The 19,337-nt window shown below is 39.7% G+C and overlaps 1 protein-coding gene across 1 annotated transcript in view; it reads right to left on the bottom strand.

Moving 5' to 3' along the window:
• Dnajc24 (DnaJ heat shock protein family (Hsp40) member C24) overlaps nt 1–19,337 on the bottom strand; it is a 41,817-nt gene that overhangs the window by 16,377 nt on the left and 6,103 nt on the right. The window contains exon 3 of the mRNA XM_048443690.3: nt 842–980. Within this exon, the coding sequence (XP_048299647.1) occupies nt 842–980 (139 nt within the window). The remainder of the gene's footprint in view (nt 1–841; nt 981–19,337) is intronic.

The following is a 19,337-nucleotide window of genomic DNA, read 5'->3' as shown; positions in this document are numbered from 1 at the left end:
CCGGTGTTAGCATGGGAGGGGATTTATTAATCAGCTAAGTACCATGAGCTCCTATCAGCACATTTCGGTGCTGAGCCTGGTGTGCTATTGGGGAGAGGCAACTCAGTGTTTGTCCCACAGGCTGTACCCGATGATTGGCTCACCACATTACCATGTATGGTGCTTCTCAAAAGTCCAGATATAAGGCTGAGGAACTCCTGTCCCAAGGCCAGTGCTGAAAGACAGCCTATCACTTCGTGTAAGACAGTTCATGTGTGACAAATCCGACCTACATTCTCCTTTCTTTCTCCCAACAGCTTGTCACTGTTGTAAGGAGCTATTTTCAAAAGGCAAAAAGAAGTGACCTTTAAAATTATTTAAGCAATGTTCATTCGTAAGGCACCATTGACAGCAGTCTCATAAAGAGTAACTCATCACGAAACCTACCTTAAAACAAAGGGCACAGGCAGCGAGTAACTAGGATCCAACCTGAGTAACAGCTTCCTGCAGATGATCACGGCTACAGGAAATCATCTTCCAAATACCGCACTTAAGATTGCAATGCATACATAACTAAGTTTAGTAACAATAGCTTTAAGCATATAATGCACATTAATTTGGGGTGTACATTGGCCATTTTTAGTGGTTTACAGAAAGCACTACACTTTGGTAGATTTGTTAACTTCTCAATAGACACAATAATCACTACTAAGAACAGGACGGAATTAAAAGCAATGATGGGGTGAGGAGCAATGACGGCAATAACTCGACGCAAATGCTGGGAAATGTTCTGCAGGTGTGGCTTGCACACTGCGCTTCCAAGAGCTGTCCATGGCTTTGTCTCTGCACCACAAGTACCTACCATGCCGCTGCAGGTCATACATTTTTTTGGTTTCTTCATTCCCTAGAATTTTCCACGCTTGGTCAATTTCAATGAACTTCTGCATACATTTCTCCATGGTTCCTGCTGGCGCATCTGCACTTTGTTTATCTGGATGATACTGCCAATCAAAAATAAGGGCAGTTAATAGAGTTGAGTGGGGTAGGTTTAAAACAAACAAACAAACAAAACAGTCATAAACCTGAGCTTTAGTTAAGAAGATGATGAGAAGATGGAAAGTGAGATGCCAAGGCAATGAGACAACAGCATTGGGCACAGGAGACAACTGCCAGGTAAATCAGACCACGGCAGTAGCTGCAGATCCACCCATGACATGATCTGTCACAACGTGCAAAGACAGCATTCTCTAGATAATTTGCTCATGGAATCTCTGGTCTCATAGATGATTTACCTACAGAAGGTGACTCACACAAACAAATTGGTACGTGCAGAGCAGCAGGACCTGAGAAAGGAGGAGCACAAACCACACAGATGAAGACTTCCTTATATAATGGATCTCAGTGTCGATAAAAGTTCAAAATGGACAAGGATGCTTTTATTATGAAATTATACAACTATAACTTAAAACACATCTTACTATAGAAACATAAGACTTTTCATATTCTTCTCAGCCCTGAAGTTTTCATAGTTTCTAGGCCACATTTGTAAATAACTTGATAAAACATTCCAATATAAATTCATTAAATATCCTTCTCATATGAACTTTCTAACTAAGAAATTTTTAGTAATATTTTTAATATATATAGTATTTTGTCAAAACCAGAAAGTTCTGCCCAACTCATACCTGGGAAATGCTAACTGCGATGTGGTTACTGGGAACCTCACTTACCCTACTTTCCCCTCCTTTTCTCTTTAGTTCTCTTGTCTCTGATATTTAACAAGCTCTCAGCAAACAAATGAAGAAAGATTAAATTTAGGACATTTCACTTAAAATAATATGTGGGTGACAATGCAGATGCTCAGATGGGTAACTTTTTCATTCCCAAGTAAATAAGAAACCAGTAGACAGTACTATTTAAAATCTTTCAAGCAGTAATTATTAAGTTTTATCAAACATACTATAGAATACATTTAAATTTCAAAGATAAACCTAGTAATTGTCTTGTTTTCTTTTTCAACTCATTTCAATAAAACAGGCAAATAGCTATGCCTATATTTCATGACATACGGATGTAGACAGCTCACCAAGGAATGGCACTAACAGATTCTTTCTCTGCCTTCCTAACACTAAAAGGGCAGAGGATCTTAAAAGTACCCTCACTTTTCATTCCTGTTGCCAAATTCAAATTTGCATAGCAAATCATGCTAACATGGGGCTCGACAGCTTTAATTCCCATTGAATTCAGGAGGTATGTAAGTTTAATATTTTTAAACTGTAACTTTGACAAGGGATGTGTTGTCATGGTAACCTTGCCCACACTGATGCTGATCCTTATCAGTAAAGCCAAAGGGATTCTGCTATTTGGTTAAACAGAAGAACTCGTAAACAAGGAGCAACTAAGGGAAACAAGGGCAAACAAGGAGAACTAAGTTTCTGCTTTAGCAAACCTTTCTCTTTATGCCAAATTCATCAGTTATTAGCAGTCAGATACCTAAGCTAACTGCTCTAACAACTGTGGAAAAGAAAGAAAGTCTTGCTGGCTGTCGTGGTGTAAGCCTTTAATCCAAGCACTTGGTAGGCAAAGACAGGCTGATCTCTGTGAGCTCCAGGGCAGCCGGGTCTACAGAGGATGACCAAGGCCACCTTGAAATCCACGATGAATTCAAAACTAGACTGGACTAGATAGTAAAACCCCACTTAAAAAAAACAAAGAAGAAAATTTTAAAAGTTTACATGTGGAAACATTTAATATCAGCATGTTTTAGGTATTAAATAATGTCCTAGAGACGCCACTGGAAACTTTTAGAGGAAGAGCAGCGCAGATCAAAAGCCAGGTAATTTCTAACAGACCATTACAAGAAGCCTATTTGATTGACCTGATCATGCACCAATGTGATGGAGAAAATTCTACAAAAACAGGAACTCCTGGCTGCTCCAAACCAAAAGGTACAGCTAACCTTTATTATGAGTTCTACAATTGTCAAAATGAGATCCAATCTTCTTCTATCTTGGTATTTTCTGATTATTTCTAAAATGGGGAGCTTCTCTTCTGAAGCTTGTACTACTAGAATTCAACATGATTCTACAGAAACCAGTTAATGATACAGTTTATTAAAAATAACAATAATCCCAAGAACTGGCAAATGGGATTCCAGGAAATAAAGCTTCTGCCAGTAAAGACAATCACTATAGAAACTAAGATTGTAGTCCTGAACTCATACTGTGATACAAGAGATCGGTGGACAGAATAAAGCGTCTAGAAATAATCATACGTATGGTCAACTGACTCTGCAAAGGTGTGCAATGCAGTGAGGAAAGGCGAGTATTTTGGTCAGCGTTCTGTTACTGTAACAAGCATCTGATATAAATCAGCTTATATGGAGAAAAGGTTTGTTTTGGCTCTCAGTTTTGGAGATTGCAGTCCATGATCAGCTGCACCTATTGCTTTGGGCCTGCTTAAGCAGATTATATCACAGTCTGAGCATGTGGCAAGTGAGGCTTTTGGTGGTCAAAAGGCAATGGTCAGCGTTCCAATATTCTCTTCAAGGGCATGCACTAACTTTTCAAATAAGTACAACCTCCTAAAGGTTCTACCATTACCCAAGAGCAGAACCTGGCACCTAAGCATCAACACGTGCGCCTCCCAGAAACATTCCCGATCCAAACTATAGCTGTTTTTATGCACTGAATGGCTCTTAAATGAGTGGATATCCACATGGAAAACACAGCTTCAGTGAATATCTTGTTCTTAACACAAAAAGTAATTCATGGTGAATCGGAGACATAAACATAAAACACAGAGCCAGGTGATTCCAGTCCATGGCAGGCAAAAGGCAGAGAATCACAAGCTGCAGGCCAGCACAGGCCAGCACAGCCTTCATAGAGAGATCCTTTAGTGGAAAAACAAGGGTTGAGAATGTCGCTCAGAGGTAGAGAGCACTTGGTAAGCAATTATAAGATCATAAATTTAAACTCTAGAAGCACAAAACATACAAACACAGACAGGCAAATAGCAACAACAAAACCATAAAGCTTCTCAAAGGAAACAAAAAGGATTACTTCTTCCCCTGGGACAGGCATAGATCACATCAAAATAAGCAGAAATGTAAACTACATGGCACAAAACTGATAAACTGAATTTTCAGCTCATCAAAACCATCACTAAGAAAACGAATAAGGAAGACTAGGGGGAAATATTGAGTATTCATGTGTCAAGACTTGTGTGCAGAATATACCAAAGAAGAGACACAGGAGAGTGGAAGTCATGTGTGCACTGCTGAAGGGACAGCAGGCCAGTTGAATTTCCATATACCTCAGAGTCAAGCAATTCCACTCTCAGATGTTTTTACACAAGATAAATAATATATAAAAACATATATTCACCAAAAGGCTCATAAATAAATGTATTATCTTATTAATAAAAGCATAAAAGAACTAGAACCCATGTATGCCTTCCAAAGAGAGTATGGATTAATAAAAGTTCTTAAATCCCTATAAAAGAATACAATTGAACAGTTAAAATCTATGATATATTCAGAAACACAAAATGAACATATAATGCTTTTTTTAGTAAAAGGAGCACATTCAAATATATACAGCACATGCTTTAGAATTAAACTCATATGAAATAAAAATTTTGACAAATATGTTCTATGGTGACAAAAAATCAAGTTCCTAGATAGACATGGGCGGTAGGAATTGAGGAAAGGGGCAGAAGGAATTTGTTTTAAGAATGAAGATGTTCTATGGGTTTTGGAGTGCTAGTTACAGTAGTGAAACTGGCCAAGTCAAACATGTGAGAGCTGTTCAGCTTTTCATTGAATACAGGCCTCGTATCAAAAAAAAATTTTTTTTCAGAAATGTCTGAATTTTAAAGAAAGAATTTAGCAAAGCTCTGTAAGATGGGGAAAAAAAGTGAGAAAATTCTTCTGTTATGAAAAAAGAGAAAAATGGCTAGCTGGTGGATCAAACCTGCAATCCCAGCACAGAGAAGGATAAGGAAGGAAGTTAGCTGAGGGTTTAAGGCCAGCCTGGTCTACACAGTAAGTTCCAGGCCAACCTGGGGTCAGCATCACAAGCAAAAAAAAAAAACAGGAAATAAAAATAGAAAAGTACAAGAAAATCACAAAATATTAATGAAAAGTTCTAATATGAATTAAAATTAATGAAAAAGTTTGAATTACAAATTGTTTATAGAAATAGTTTGACTTTTGAGCGCATGTGCTAATTTCAGTAAGCACTGGAACACACACACAGCCAAGCACAAATAAACATAAACATGCTTTGTCCATGCAAAGCCCTGGGGCCGTGATGTTCCTGGGGACCACAAAGGAATGAAGTAAAGACAAACAGGACACACATACAAAAAGCTGAGATCGGATGGACAGGGAGGGCTCTCGATGGAGAAACCGCAGCAGCTGGGAAGTTCAGTGTGTTTAGTATATTGAGTAAACCAGGGAGGTGGGCTTTATTGCATACAGCTGAGAAATGAGGGGTCTTTACATTAGATAACAAGGAGGTAGGATTTGGTATCTGTGGGATCAGGAAGATGGTCTGGCTTTTCTCAGAAGCAGTCTCTGTAAGTGGGGGAGTCTTCAGGCTGTAGACACCCAGAGGAAGACAGCTACAGTGGGCATTTTCTGCGCACACTGTCAACATTTGCACTTGCAGCAGAGAGGGGCTTTGCTATCCCTTTGAGCCTTACTATGGAGGAGACAGGGGGAGCCTTCACCATTCCCTGTGGGTCTGAGGCTAAGTTCCGTGACAAGGCTGTGCCTGTGTCCATAAATTTACTCAGGCCTTCACACACACTCAGGGCTTCCTTTCCACATATTTTTTTTTAAAAGGGCTACTTAATAGAAAGTTAAAGCACATTATATATCACAATAGTACAATAGTAAAAATACCATCTTTTTGATTCTTTAAGAAAAGAATCCTTGAGACAAGGGCTTATAATGTAGCTAAGGCTGTCCTGGAACTCAACTCACCACACAGTTCAGGCGGGCCCGATACCTAGCAATCCTCCTCCTTGAGCAAGCAGAGTCCTGAGATCAGTCATCAGCCCCACGCCTGCTTTTTGTTTCCAGAGTCTCACTCAACAGTTTATTGTACTCTTTTCAAACTGCATGACAGCAACGACTTTCCAATAATTTCCTCACATTTGGGGGAAATTTTTCAATTGCAGAAAGAACTTATATTGTTCAATCCCTGTACCACCTTAGGATAAGAAACATTAGCACAAATAGGAAACTGGTTTGATATACACATAGAGAATCCTTCAATATACTACAAAAGATGACAAAGAGTAGTGTAACTTATACCAGAAGGGTTTGTTGTCTGCTTCCTGACTGATAATTAATATTTTAGAATGAAATCTCCATTCCTATTAGTCTATGGCAATGGGTTGTTGGATATGGAATATTTTGCTCTGAACTAAGATTCTCTCCACATACAAAGTCTAAGTACTTTCTCAATCCCTAAGTCAGGAGTGACTGCCACAATGTCACCCCATGTTGATCAGAATGTTGCCTCAGATCTGTAGAATTAACATGGTCTGAGAGCTTGAGAGAAATAACACTTCCTGGGGTCCATCACAAACCTTCAGAGATCTCCAGAGTCACGGCACACTCCCCAGGCTGTGAGTGTGCCCATCACAAACCTTCAGAGATCTCCAGAGTCACAGCACACTCCCCAGGCTGTGAGTGTGCCCATCACAAACCTGAGATCTCCAGAGTCACAGCACACTCCCCAGGCTGTGAGTGTGCCCATCACAAACCTGAGATCTCCAGAGTCACGGCACACTCCCCAGGCTGTGAGTGTGCCCATCACAAACCTGAGAACTCCAGAGTCACAGCACACTCCCCAGGCTGTGAGTGTGCCCATCACAAACCTGAGAACTCCAGAGTCACAGCACACTCCCCAGGCTGTGAGCACAGAGAAGAGCAATGTCAGTCTCTACTGCATAAAACACAGAACTTAAGGACAAGTCATCAAATGGGTGCTGTCATTAAAGTTTTGTGACAATCACATCCTGCCAAGAATGTATATATTTTTTAAAAAGACCAAAAAATGTTGAACGAATGACCTCCAACTGTGTTAACTTAGGATGCCATAATGTGGTGTGGGAGAATTGTCTGTATTCTGTCAATCATATTTTAATAAAACGCTGATTGGCCAGGCAGGCAGTATAGGTGGGAAAGCCAGACAGGAAGTAGGGGTGGAGCAAAGAGACTGGGAGTATTCTGGGACACAGGAAGCTCCCTCCGCCACTCCTGCGCAGACTACCAAAGAGGCAGCATGTAACTTGCCCAGCTGAGAAAGGTACGGAGCCATGTGGCTAATGTAGATAAGGATAATGGGGTAACATAAGTTATAAGCGTTAACAAGAAGCCTGACCTAATGGGCCAATCAGTTTATAACCTTATGGAGTCCTGTGTGTGATTTCTCTTTGGGATTTGCCAGTTGTGGGGTACCGGGTGGGACAGAAACCCCAACAAGCCAGCCCTCATGCTAAGAAATTATAAATTTAAGTTGTATGTGTAATACTTCCCACAGAAGGCCTAAGTTTTAAATTTGCTGATTTAGTTAGCACTTCAGATGGGATGAGGAATGCATTTAGTTTAAATCAGCTTTGCTCTTTTGTGTCTGTTCCCTAGTAATTCCTATGTTCCTCCAAGTAGCTGAGAATATGAAAAGACATGATAAGAGACAGTACTTCCCCGGTGGCCACATCATGGGACTCAACAGTGGTCATACTGGACTTTGGCCACACTGTACTCATGCCATATCAATCATATACTGTATTCATCTTGGAGGAAAAACAGTTGGGTGCTGTACTAGCTAGTTAGGGTAACTATTGCTATGATGAAACCAAAGCAAGTTGGGGAGGAAAGAGTTTATTTGGCTTACACTTCCATATTATCATTCATCACCAAAGGAAGTCAGGACAGGCACTCAAGTAGGGCAAGAAACTAGAGGCAGGAGCTGGTGCGGAGGCTATGGAGGGGTGCTGCTTACTGGCTTGCTCCATGTGACTTGCTTAGCCCGCTTTCTTATAGAACCCAGGACCATCAGCCCAAGGAGGGTACCACCCACAGTGGAATGGGCCTCCTCTATTAATCACTAATAAAGAAAATGCCTTATAGCCCAGTCTTAATTAATAGCATTTTCTTACTTGAGGTTCCCTCCTCTCCGATGATTTTAGCTTGTGTCAAGTTGATCTAAAACTATCTAGCATAGGTGACACCTGGATTTCTACTTTTCTTTTTGCCAATAATTTCTGAGATAGCAACCCACAATATCACAGTATATACTCGTTTTGAGCGCATTAGAATATACACTACCACTAGGAAACTTAATAAATAAGTTTATTAAATAAATAATAAATGGAGCTTAAATAAATGGAGCTAACTGGGCTTATTTTGACATTTTTAATTAGAGTTCTTTTATTTAGTGGGTCTAATTATCACAATATTTTTGAGGTATTTATCACTGAAGATAGTAAAAGCTCATCCCTTTGGGTATCCATTGAGAAATGAAAGAGAAAAGCAAGGCCGAGAGAAGGAAGAAGGCAATTTGCATGAGTAACTGGAACTCTGGTCTGTCACTCACAACTGCATTCCCAACAGTTGTTCTCATAAAGAACCACTTCACCTTCACCTTACTAAAACATTAGCATAGCGTTAGGAGTGGCCCCAGAAAATTGTATGAATACAGTAATTTTAATCTTCAACAATTTTATAATAAATCTTTATTTAAATAAATGTTAAAACCCTTGTACTCGTTATAGCCCTAATCTCTTTTTTTTTCCCCAAAACAAGAGAAAGAGAAAAACCACAAATTATAGCTTGGCACTATAAGTTAAAGCCAAACAACCATACATCTTAGCTCTTACCCTTCAAACTCTAGACCGCCATGTTAGGCCCTAACACCTTCTTTCAGATACTTTGCCTCTCTTACCTTTTCTCCTCTAGTCTTCCTTGAAGTAACTCCCAAACACCTTCCAGACCAAGAGGCCATAGGCCTTAAAGTACACCTGCCTATAGTTCTGATCACCTGTTGGGGGTGGGGACACTGCTAGTTTTTAAGGCCTCACTTCCTCCCATGCTTGTCTCCCAGACCTCACTTATATGCTGTCAACTATGCTTGTCACCCCAGAAAATTTTAAAAATGCAACAACAAGGATAAAATGTGGCCAAAGGATGAAGGCCATGCATCTGAGGAGTCTCCTCACAGGGTCTTTAAGGTTACCAGGAGTATGAAGACTGAGTATCTCTTAGTGAGAGACAGATGAGAAGGTTAGGACCTCCTTCTGCCATTCTACAATGCAACACACTTCCATCACAGTCCTAGAGGAGAGTTAGAGCTGGGAAGTCGATGGAAGAGCTGGACATGGGTATGGAAATGCCTTGTCTGTTCTTGAGAGACAATCAGAACTTTTTCTACTACACATGTCTGTCATTCTGCTGTAACTTTTAAGGACTACCCTTATTCTGACATAAATGGTAGTGACTACTACCATCACACATTTACAGACTAGTCGGAGGAGTGGAGCTGTTCTTGGATAATCACAACACAAAGAATCACAACTATTTACTCAAAAACTTAGCAATGTACCATTAAAGAAAAAAATAGCCTAAGTTGATCTAGTAAAACAAAAAAGACAAGGAAGAACACCCCTTTCTCCTAAATACATTGTTCTCATCTCAACCTCCCCAAAGTAGATAGATTTTCTACCCATTTTTTGAAAGATAATGAATTAAGTGTATTTAGTAACATAATTAATACACATTTTAAACAGGACTTTATGTTTTCACTTGCAAAAGCTGATTGGGAAAATATCAAGTGGTGTTATTGAAATGAGTAAGAACTTGAAATACTGCTTTGTGGTCAAGTGGCTAGGTTACAAGTAATCCTCCAGGGCAGGGTCCAGCTTATTATCATTTGTGCACTTAGGAGAAATAATTAAAGTTGATAGGTGTGGTGGCTCAGACCCCAGCTACTGAGATGCTGTGATGGGAGGATCATGAATTCAAGACAAGGTTATATGATAGGGCAAGTTACCGCTTCAAAAACAAGATGCACACACAGTAATAATAATAAAAATTAAAAGTAGCACTATATAAATCAGGTATGAATTTGCTTTGATTTTTATTTTTTATTTTTGAGATAGGCCGTCATGTAGTCCAAGCATGCTTTGAATTTCTGATCCTCTTGCTTCTACCTTCTAAGTGCTGGGATTATAGGAGCATACCACCAGGCCTGGCTATAAACTCCTATTCCTCGTTTTCTGCTAAAACACTAAGCCTTAGAGTGTGGACCTAGTTTATTGAGATATAATTCACATACCTATGGCTTGCCCTTGTAAGTCGTCCAATTCATTGTGTTCTAAGATGCTGAACAGAGCTGCACACCGTCACTATTGCTTCAGAACATCTTCATCATGTCTAAAGGAAACCCTCTGCTCATCAGTAGTCATTCTCACTCCTGTGTCGTGTCATCATTGTGTCTGTGCCCTCCCCAGGACAGGAATCTCTCTCTCCACACACACACACACACTAGCAAGCACACATATATTAATTAACTAAAAAGAAGACTTGTGATTTGTATAGTATTATTAAAAATAGCATTTTGATTTTAATTCTAATAGAATCTAACATCTATCATCCTCCCAGGGCCCACAGAATGAGCCTTAGCGTGAGGCTCCAGTGTGATGACTTGGCCATGCTGACAGATAAGACGCACACAGATGAATATCTATATCCCCTTGGCTGCTAGAACCTCTGCTGCATCAGCCTCCAATAAAACAATATTGACACCAGGAATGTTTAAGACTTTACTTGGTCTACTTCACAGACGGCAGAATTTTTGCAGTATATCAGGACAACATGAACAGCTAAATTGAGGGCCAAATCAGAGTCTCTTTGTGAGATTGGTTACTGTCGCTCTTACAAGGAGCAAAAGAGGAAGAGAAAAGAAAAGAGAGATTAAGAGGAAGTGGGGGTAGGACAAGCAGGAAAAGCAGACAGAGGAAGGGGAGGGGAAGGTGGCTTTTAAAGAAAGGGAGAGCTGGGTAAGAGGCTGGAAGGAGGAAACGGGCATGTCAGGAGAAAAGAGGGCAGGGGCTGAAGAGTAAAGCTCGCAACATTCGTGGTGTCAATGTTTTTCAAAAGAAGCATGATGAGGTGGGGTTGGAGGAGCTAAATTCACAACAAAGGGGAACTCAGAAGTAGAGGGGCTAACCTCTGCACTACACTTTCAACAGCCACATTTACAGTCTAAAGAAACCCTTGGCCTCCAGTCTCCTCCAATGACCATCACCAGAGCACTGCTGGCTCCACCTGTTCTCTGGATTTGGGAAAGACTTTCATTTCAGTTTTTGTATAATTAAGGACTTGAACAACTGCCACCAAGATAAAGCCATCCCTGTGAAGTAAAGAGGGGTAAGAGTGGTGTCATTCGGACAGTGACACCCCCTCCCAGTGCGGCTCTCCCATAGCGACCTGGTACTAATGAGGTGGCGTGCTCTGTCAGCGCTCTCCTGCCTTCTTCTGTTAGCTCACCATCCTGCCATATTAGTGAAAGGAGCACACTGGCTTCAATTCCCCCAGGTGCTTCACCCTTGAGAGAGAAAAGTAAAGAAGAGAAATGTGGCAAACGAATTCCGCCTTTCTCGTTTGAATCAGCTCTAAACACCTTTCTATTTCTTTGCAGAGCTTTTTTTTTTTAGTTTTTGTGGAGCTAAAATGTACAGTGTTCTTAAATATAATTTCTGACTATTTAATCAGATGATCATCAGACGCTGGTTATTTACAGGCCTTCAGAAGCTATCATGAGAATGAAATACACACAATAAGCACTGGCATTTTAATACACATGTATTCAGACTTGTTGTGGAATTAAACACACATAAGACTTGCGCGCTTGTGACCATACTTAATCCTTTCCACTCAATGAGAGAAATACACTTAAAATGAAACTCAGTAAACAAGACAGGTGACCATAATATGGATAGAGACCCGTGAGAACAACCAGAGCACTTGAAGCTTCTTAGGACAAACCCTCCGAGATCACGTCTGGGCTTCATTATTGCAACCACGGTTATCACAAGGCAGCCATCAAACAGTAGGGGGGAAGAGCTGCTCAGCCTCTGTAGGAGTGATTCTCTAATCAGCATGAGTACAGGTTAGAGAGGGATCCTCACCGATTAACATGGCGTGCCTTGCTTTCTTCATTTCTATGAAATCTATTTGCTTCAAAAAAGATTATGTTACAAAACGTTATGTATGATAGAACTTACAAAGATGTCCTTTATACTTTTACACCACATTAATATTATGAAAGCTTAAAGAAAAAAAATCCAAAGGTAAAGTCAAGTCTAACACACTACTGCCACCTAATGATTAGTAAAATATTGCCTAAAGAAAATCAACAATTCATTGTTTTGTCTAACAGTTAACAAATAAAACGTGATTCCTTTTTTTTATTAAAGCCTAATTTTTCAACGTTTTATGTCTTAGAGAATATATAATCTTTGTCAACCCAAAGATAAGATTATCCATCAAAACATATTTATTTGCCACCTCACTACAACACAGATACTGTGCCAGTTAATGTGGATATTTAAGACAAAGAGAGGATTCCTGTCCTAAGAGTCTCACTTTCTCCTGGAAGAGAGCAGACATAATGATCAAATTATAAAGCAACAGTTAAGATGGGGTAGCAAGACAAGGGCATGAAAAGGCTGCTCACTTTGGCGGGAGGGCATTGTAATAAGGGCGACACTGACTGAGACCCAAGGAATAAAGACAAGTCAGCCTTTGGAGGACACAGAAGAGAGGAGAAAAGCAACATCAGGGCAGAGAGAAACCGCAAATACAGTAAGACTGCCATCAAAGTTATAAACAGAACTGCCAGGCAGGCAGAGCAGGAGTAAGATCAAGACAGAGCATCTGAGAACACTAAGGCATACCTCCGTTCAAAACTCCACATTGTCTGCAAGATAGAATAGAGCTATCCCAGGCATGGGGGAGGCATGACAGCTTGCTTTCTGACCACAGGTTAGATAAACCATAGGTTCTAAACTGCCACAGGCCAAGTCACTTCACATGCTGGTCTTGGGTTTACAGGGGTCAAGAACAACCTAACATAGTCACTGAGCCTGAGAGGAAAAACGAAAAATAGAGAACAATGATACCACGGAGCAGAGTGGTCAAAAAGCCAACTGCTCCTTGAGATTCTGCTGTAAAGAGTGCAAGGAGTGAGGGCCACCAAGGATGGAAAAGTGAGTGGAAAGGACCTCTGCCTTGGGAGACTTCGATTTGGCTGACGTAGTCACAGGCATAGGCAATGAAAAGCAGGCTATGCTCAGCAGAACTCTAGTAAGGTTAGAGCTTACCAGAAGATTATAGAGGATGAGAGAGTTTTTTACTAAGGGACATCTTCAGGACAGTTATCAGAATTGTACCTTACCGGATGGCACACCTCCTACCATTAAAGAGTGGGCAAGAATGGGGAGAGAAGTTTCCGATAGCAATGATGGCAGGTGACATTATTCAAATCAATGTTCCTGATAACTACTGAACCCAGATAAAATTCAGACATTTATTTATTCCAAAACAAAGTATTAGGTTTCATTTGGTATTTTCAAACCAAAATTGTTTGAATTTGAATTGGCTCCTCTTTTCACTCTTATCCCTGTCTGCTTTACACTCTTCCCCAAGCCATAGCAGCCTCATGACTGCTTTTAGTCCACCTGCCTTCCCCTCTCTCCTCCTTCCTGATATTGTTTGTGGTTCCTTTTCTACTTTCATAACCAGGACTTCCTCCCCCCCCCCCCACACACACACAGAGCTAGGATCCATATAATCCATATATGAGAGAGAATAGAAGGTATTTGTCTTTCTGAATATATGTCACCTTACTTTTCTAATCCATCCATTTTTTCAGCAAATTTTATAATTTCATTTTTCTTTACAGCACAGTAAAATTCCATTATGTATATGTTCCACGCTTTTATTATCTATTGTTAATTATAGCATCTGTTGTCATTTGTTCTTGTGATGTTAGACCTTCTAATTACAGTTATGGAGTCTCAAAGTAGTTTTATTGTACAAGCCCTTGATGGCTAAGAACACTGAAAACTTTTTAAAATACTGTTTTATGTCAACTTGACACAAGCTAAAGTCATCTGAAAGGATGGAGTCCTCAATTAGGAAAATGTCTCCATAAGATCAGGCTGCACTCAGGCCTTTAAGGTATTTTCTTAATTAGTAATTGATGGGGGAGGGCCTAGTCCAATGTGGGTGGTTCCATCCCTGGGCTGGTGGTCCTGAATTATACAAGAAAACAGGCTGAACAAGAAATGAAGAACAAGCCAGTAAGCAACAGCCCTCTGTGGTCTCTGCACCTTTGATGATGAACAGTGATGTGGAAGTATAAGCCGAATATACCCTTTGTTTTTTGATCATGGTATTTCATTGCAACAACAGAAACCCTAGCTAAGACACTGACTAACCCTGTTGTCTATCTGTCTGTCTTTCTCCCGTCTCCCGACTCCACCACCATTTGTTTTTGTTTTTTTTTTTTTTAGAACTGTCCTGTTTCTTAATAGGAAGTTTTGTGTTTGAAGAGTTTAACTTTTGCAGCTCTAGGTAGGTTCCAGATAGTAATCCTTTGTTTAAAGTATAGGTATGTGATGGTTTGGAAGAAAAACGGCCCCCATAGGGAGTGGCACTAGCAGGAGAGTGGCTTTGTTGGAGGAAGTGTGTCACTGCGGAGGTGTGCTTTGAGGGCTATGCTTAAGCTACACCCAGTATGGGACACAGTCGCTTCTGCTGCCTGTGAATAAGATGCAGAGCTCTCAGCTCCTTCTCCAGCACCATGTCTGCTGTCATGCCACCACGATAATAATGGACTAATAAACCTCTAACTGGAAGCCAGGCTCAATTAAAGGTTTCCCTTTATAAGAGTTGCCATGGTCATAGTGTCTCTTAACAGCAACAGAATCCTGAGACAGTAGCAAACATTTTCACTCAAAATAAGGCTTAAATCTTAAACACATCAAATGGTTGATAACATAGTCAGGCCAAAATCGCAGGGAAACAGACGAACAAAGCCAAAGGATATAAGATGCTGTGGTACTACATCATTCAATCCCAAAGTCAACTTTGCAATGAACTTTGATTTTGATAAGCTCATTTGACTCAAAATATACACATTGAGGACAGACTAAGAGATAACTGGTTAATGGAACAGAAAATACAAAAGTTAAACCAGGCATAGTGGAGCCATGAAACTCTGAAATCCCAGTCTTGTGAGGTAGATATGTGAGGATTTGTATCAGTGAAGGGAGGCTGCTTGTTTGTGTTTTCTGCCCTGTCCGGTTCCCACAGCTGTTTAGCCCCCCCCAAAAAAACCACACAGAGGACTCTATAAGTTATAAAGCTGATTGGCCCATTAGGTCAGACTACTTATTCGCTCTTATAGCTTATATTAACCCATTATTCTTATCTATTTTAGCCATGTGGCTCAGTACCTTTATCAGTGGGACAGATCACATCCTGCTGCTTTGGTGATCTGGGCAGGAGTGGGAGGAATCAACTTCCTCTTCCCCAAAATTCTCCTGCTCTCCTTGCATCATTTCCACTTCCTGTCTTGTTTTCCCGCCTACACCTCCTGCCTGGCCAATCAGCGTTAATCAGCGTTTATTTAAAACATGATTGACAGAATACAGACAATTCTCCCACAAGGACTAGAAGTTCATGTTTTATGAATACAACCTGCTATGCTATGATATAAGGAGAAAATACTTGGTCTCTACCTTGGTTTCAGGTACACAGCTCATAAAACCCTTGCAACCCAGCAGTGAAAATAGACAGATAACAAATCTACACCTGTGATAATGTATTACCTCTTGATACCCCACCACTCAAGACTCAGAATTGGAGATTAACTCCACACCACTAGAGGCAACCATGACACCAAATATCCTCTCCTCCATCCTATTAGAGATTCAACTCCCTGTCATACTAAAGTTGATTCTCAAACTGTGTGCAGTCTTCCACAACCAAGGCCCCTGATCGCAGCAACATGGGTAAGCACATCCTCTCCTGTAAGTCCCTTTGATCAACATTCAGACGGTGTTCATCAAGGCCACGGTGACAGTAGGGTAAGAACAATGTTGTCCTGACCTGTTCTAGAAGGACAGTTCTAGTCTGGAAAGAGCTGCCCTGCATCCTGATTGTTTTCCTAGGTCCTCCATAGCAACTTAGTTCCTTTCTAAGTTTCTCTTAATGCCCAACTAGCTGGACTGAAACAAGATCACTACCTTTGTAATGTACTCAATATGCATGGTTAAAGCGTTGTTCTTAGCTCTCTACACCAATTTGCTAATTCCCTTCTGATGCAGCATCGGTACCCTTTCTAACTTCTCTTTCACAAAATTTAATATATATCAAGCTTAAAGATGATCTATACATAATTAGTTATAATCAAAAAAGTCTCTGAATAAATACACAAATAGAAAATTGTATTTTATACCCTTCCAACACCAATAGCATCATCAATACTCCAGTCTCAAGTGATACAAATTTTCCTTAAGATTTTGGGACATGCTCTAACAGCAGCATGTAATTTTCCAGTAATTCTTTTGCAACTGAAAGATATCCTATAATATTAGCAGCATCAATGAGAAGGGAGCCCATTTTTCATTTTAATAAAGTTTTATCTTCAGAAAATTGCTATATTTACAAGCAATACAGGAATAACATAACTATTATTTCCAGACCATAGATGATTTTAAAGCAATAGGTTATTATTAAAACTGTTACTTATAGGAAATGAAAACACAGTTTAGAGTTGATTTTCAAGGAGAAGAAGTAATCACATAAATAAGCATTAATAAAACACTGCTGGGAAATTCTGATTGTTTTATTTTGTAAATAAAACTATTTCCAGTATCAGAACCTTGAAAAGCACTACATTTCCAAAAACTGAAAACAGGAAACAGCACTTACTAAATCAGCATGGCTTGTAAACTTAGCAGCCTGCGATTTAGCAATATTTTATCCCAACAATTATGTAGGAGGTGTTAAATTCAGAGTCTTCTAAATTTGGAAAAAGTACATGTAATAAATGGTCTTTTTATAAAATTACACAGAATGGTTTTAGTTCATTGAAATTTTATTCTCAGCTACTCTGTGAGATTGCTGAAAAGCGAAGATTGAGAAGTCTTTGAAAAGCTTGTTTATATAACAACAAAACAGACCTAATAACCGTGATAATCTGTTTCCCTTATGACGTTCTTAAACATATCTGAAACTGTGAACTTACCATAAAAATAAAGAAAATAAATTTCACTCCATAAACTATACACAATCTCTATTCTTTTGAAAGTAAAAGAGAATAGCAATTAGTCTGGTCTTATGTTCTACCTTACTGACCATAAGATGTTGTATAGAAACCCAGAAAAATAAAAGCTTTGTCTTTAAGCAATAGTAAACCCATGTGATACAATGGGAAAGAGTGCAAAACTGGAAAATATGTAAACATGCTTAGATTTTTCATCTCCATTGATTCTGTTTCTCACCAGCTAGTTGCACTTTGGTTTTAGATTTCTCAGTTATATACATGTTGCAAAAACAACTACATACATCCTTGCTTCTTTTTCTTTTTTGAGACAGCGTTTTTCTGTGTGTAGCCCTGGATATTCTGTAACTCTCTCTGCAGACCAGACTTGCAGCAGAATATCTGTACACTGTGTGAAGATCAGTTGCTGCGATTGAATTGGTGTAAATAAAAAGCTGAATAGAAGAGGATAGGTAGGATTTCTGGGGAGAGAAAGGAAGAGAAGAAATCTGGGTGTGCAGGAAATGCCAGGGAGACACTGAAGAGGTCAGACACAATGTACAGAGTAAAGGTAACCAAACCACAAACAATCTACCAAACACAGATTAATAGAAGCAGGTTGAGTTTTTAGAGCTAGTTGGGGAAAAGCCTAAGCTAAGGCCAAGCTTCCATATTAATAAGACTCTGTGCCATTATTTGTGGACTGGTGGTACCAAAAACAAGTACTGATACAATGGTGCCCAATGACTAACCACACAATATACACATAAAGCCTGAGAAAGCTTTCTGAGGCCCGTGGTCTCTTGGGTGGGCTTGGTGCTTGGGGTATACAGAGGCGCAGCTCTTTGAAGAGACCTTCCTACTGAGCACTTGAATGGAGTTCATGAGCAGTGGGCAGTGTGATACTTGGCAGTAGGAGACTCATCAACTTCCCAGAGATGAGTAAATTTGGCCCTGGGTTGGTACCCATCAATGTGAGGCTAAGCTTTTACAGAACTGAGGGAACAGAACCATTCACCAGTGCACCATATGCTAAGCGGACCCATGTGGTGGAAGTTTAGCAGCTTAAGGTTTGGTTCACAGAATCTTAGAAGGCTGTAGATGTGGAAAGATCAAGTAAAGACCGAGACAACCTCTAGAGAGATATAGTACTCTTAAAAACGTGCTTTGATGCTGAAGAAAGAAAAGATAGGTATAGACAGTCATAAAAAATAAAGAAATAAAATATAGACTTTAAATAATTAAGTCTTTAAAGAGACAATAAAGTAATATAAAAGAAAAAATTCAGATAAAGATGGGAAATACACAGGGGGTCTGGAAGTTGTATGGTGCTTTGATGACTTTAAATGTTTTAAAAACTAAAAATGCAATAGCTGCTGAAAGACACCGGACTATGAGAATTAATAAATTAAACCAATCTATATCCTTTTAACATGTCTTAACTTCAGAATAGGAGTCAAAAAATACATTGTATTGGGGGAGAAGTTTTGCTTTTTGTTTCCTGTGGATTTCTTCAAAGTTAAAAAAGACAAGACTTGATTGGGGGAGACCTCCTGCAAATCTTGGCAACAGACACAAAGAGAAAAACTACAAGAAAGGTATATGCCGATCCCTCTACATGAGTACAGCTCTGAGACCGGAGGAGACATGAGAAATCTGTGGGCTACAGAGTCTTCGGGACTTATTATATGCCACCTTTTCATATGGCATGGATAAAGGTTTGGCTACACAGTCCAAACAGACTTATAAAATTGAAAGACATCTTTTACCTGCTCAAACATAGAACAAAAAAAAAATCACCTTTAGCTGACTTGTACACACCGTACATTCAATACCTGTGTTAACACAGATATGTATGCTTTAAAGTTTGTAGGTTTTCAGAACGAAAGACTAGACATGAATAAAGACAAGAGAAGTAGTGATCCAGCCTCTAAGAATGCCTCTGTTACCATTCTCTCAAAAACTACATCCAGAAAAACTTCAAAGCTATTAGCTGAGATGGTCCAGACT

Source organism: Myodes glareolus, chromosome 10 (assembly GCF_982192425.1).
Source record: "Myodes glareolus chromosome 10, mMyoGla1.1, whole genome shotgun sequence".
NCBI classification, from domain to species: Eukaryota; Metazoa; Chordata; class Mammalia; order Rodentia; family Cricetidae; genus Myodes; species Myodes glareolus.
Note: the sequence above shows the minus strand (reverse complement) of the source record. Positions and strands in the feature narration are given on the sequence as shown.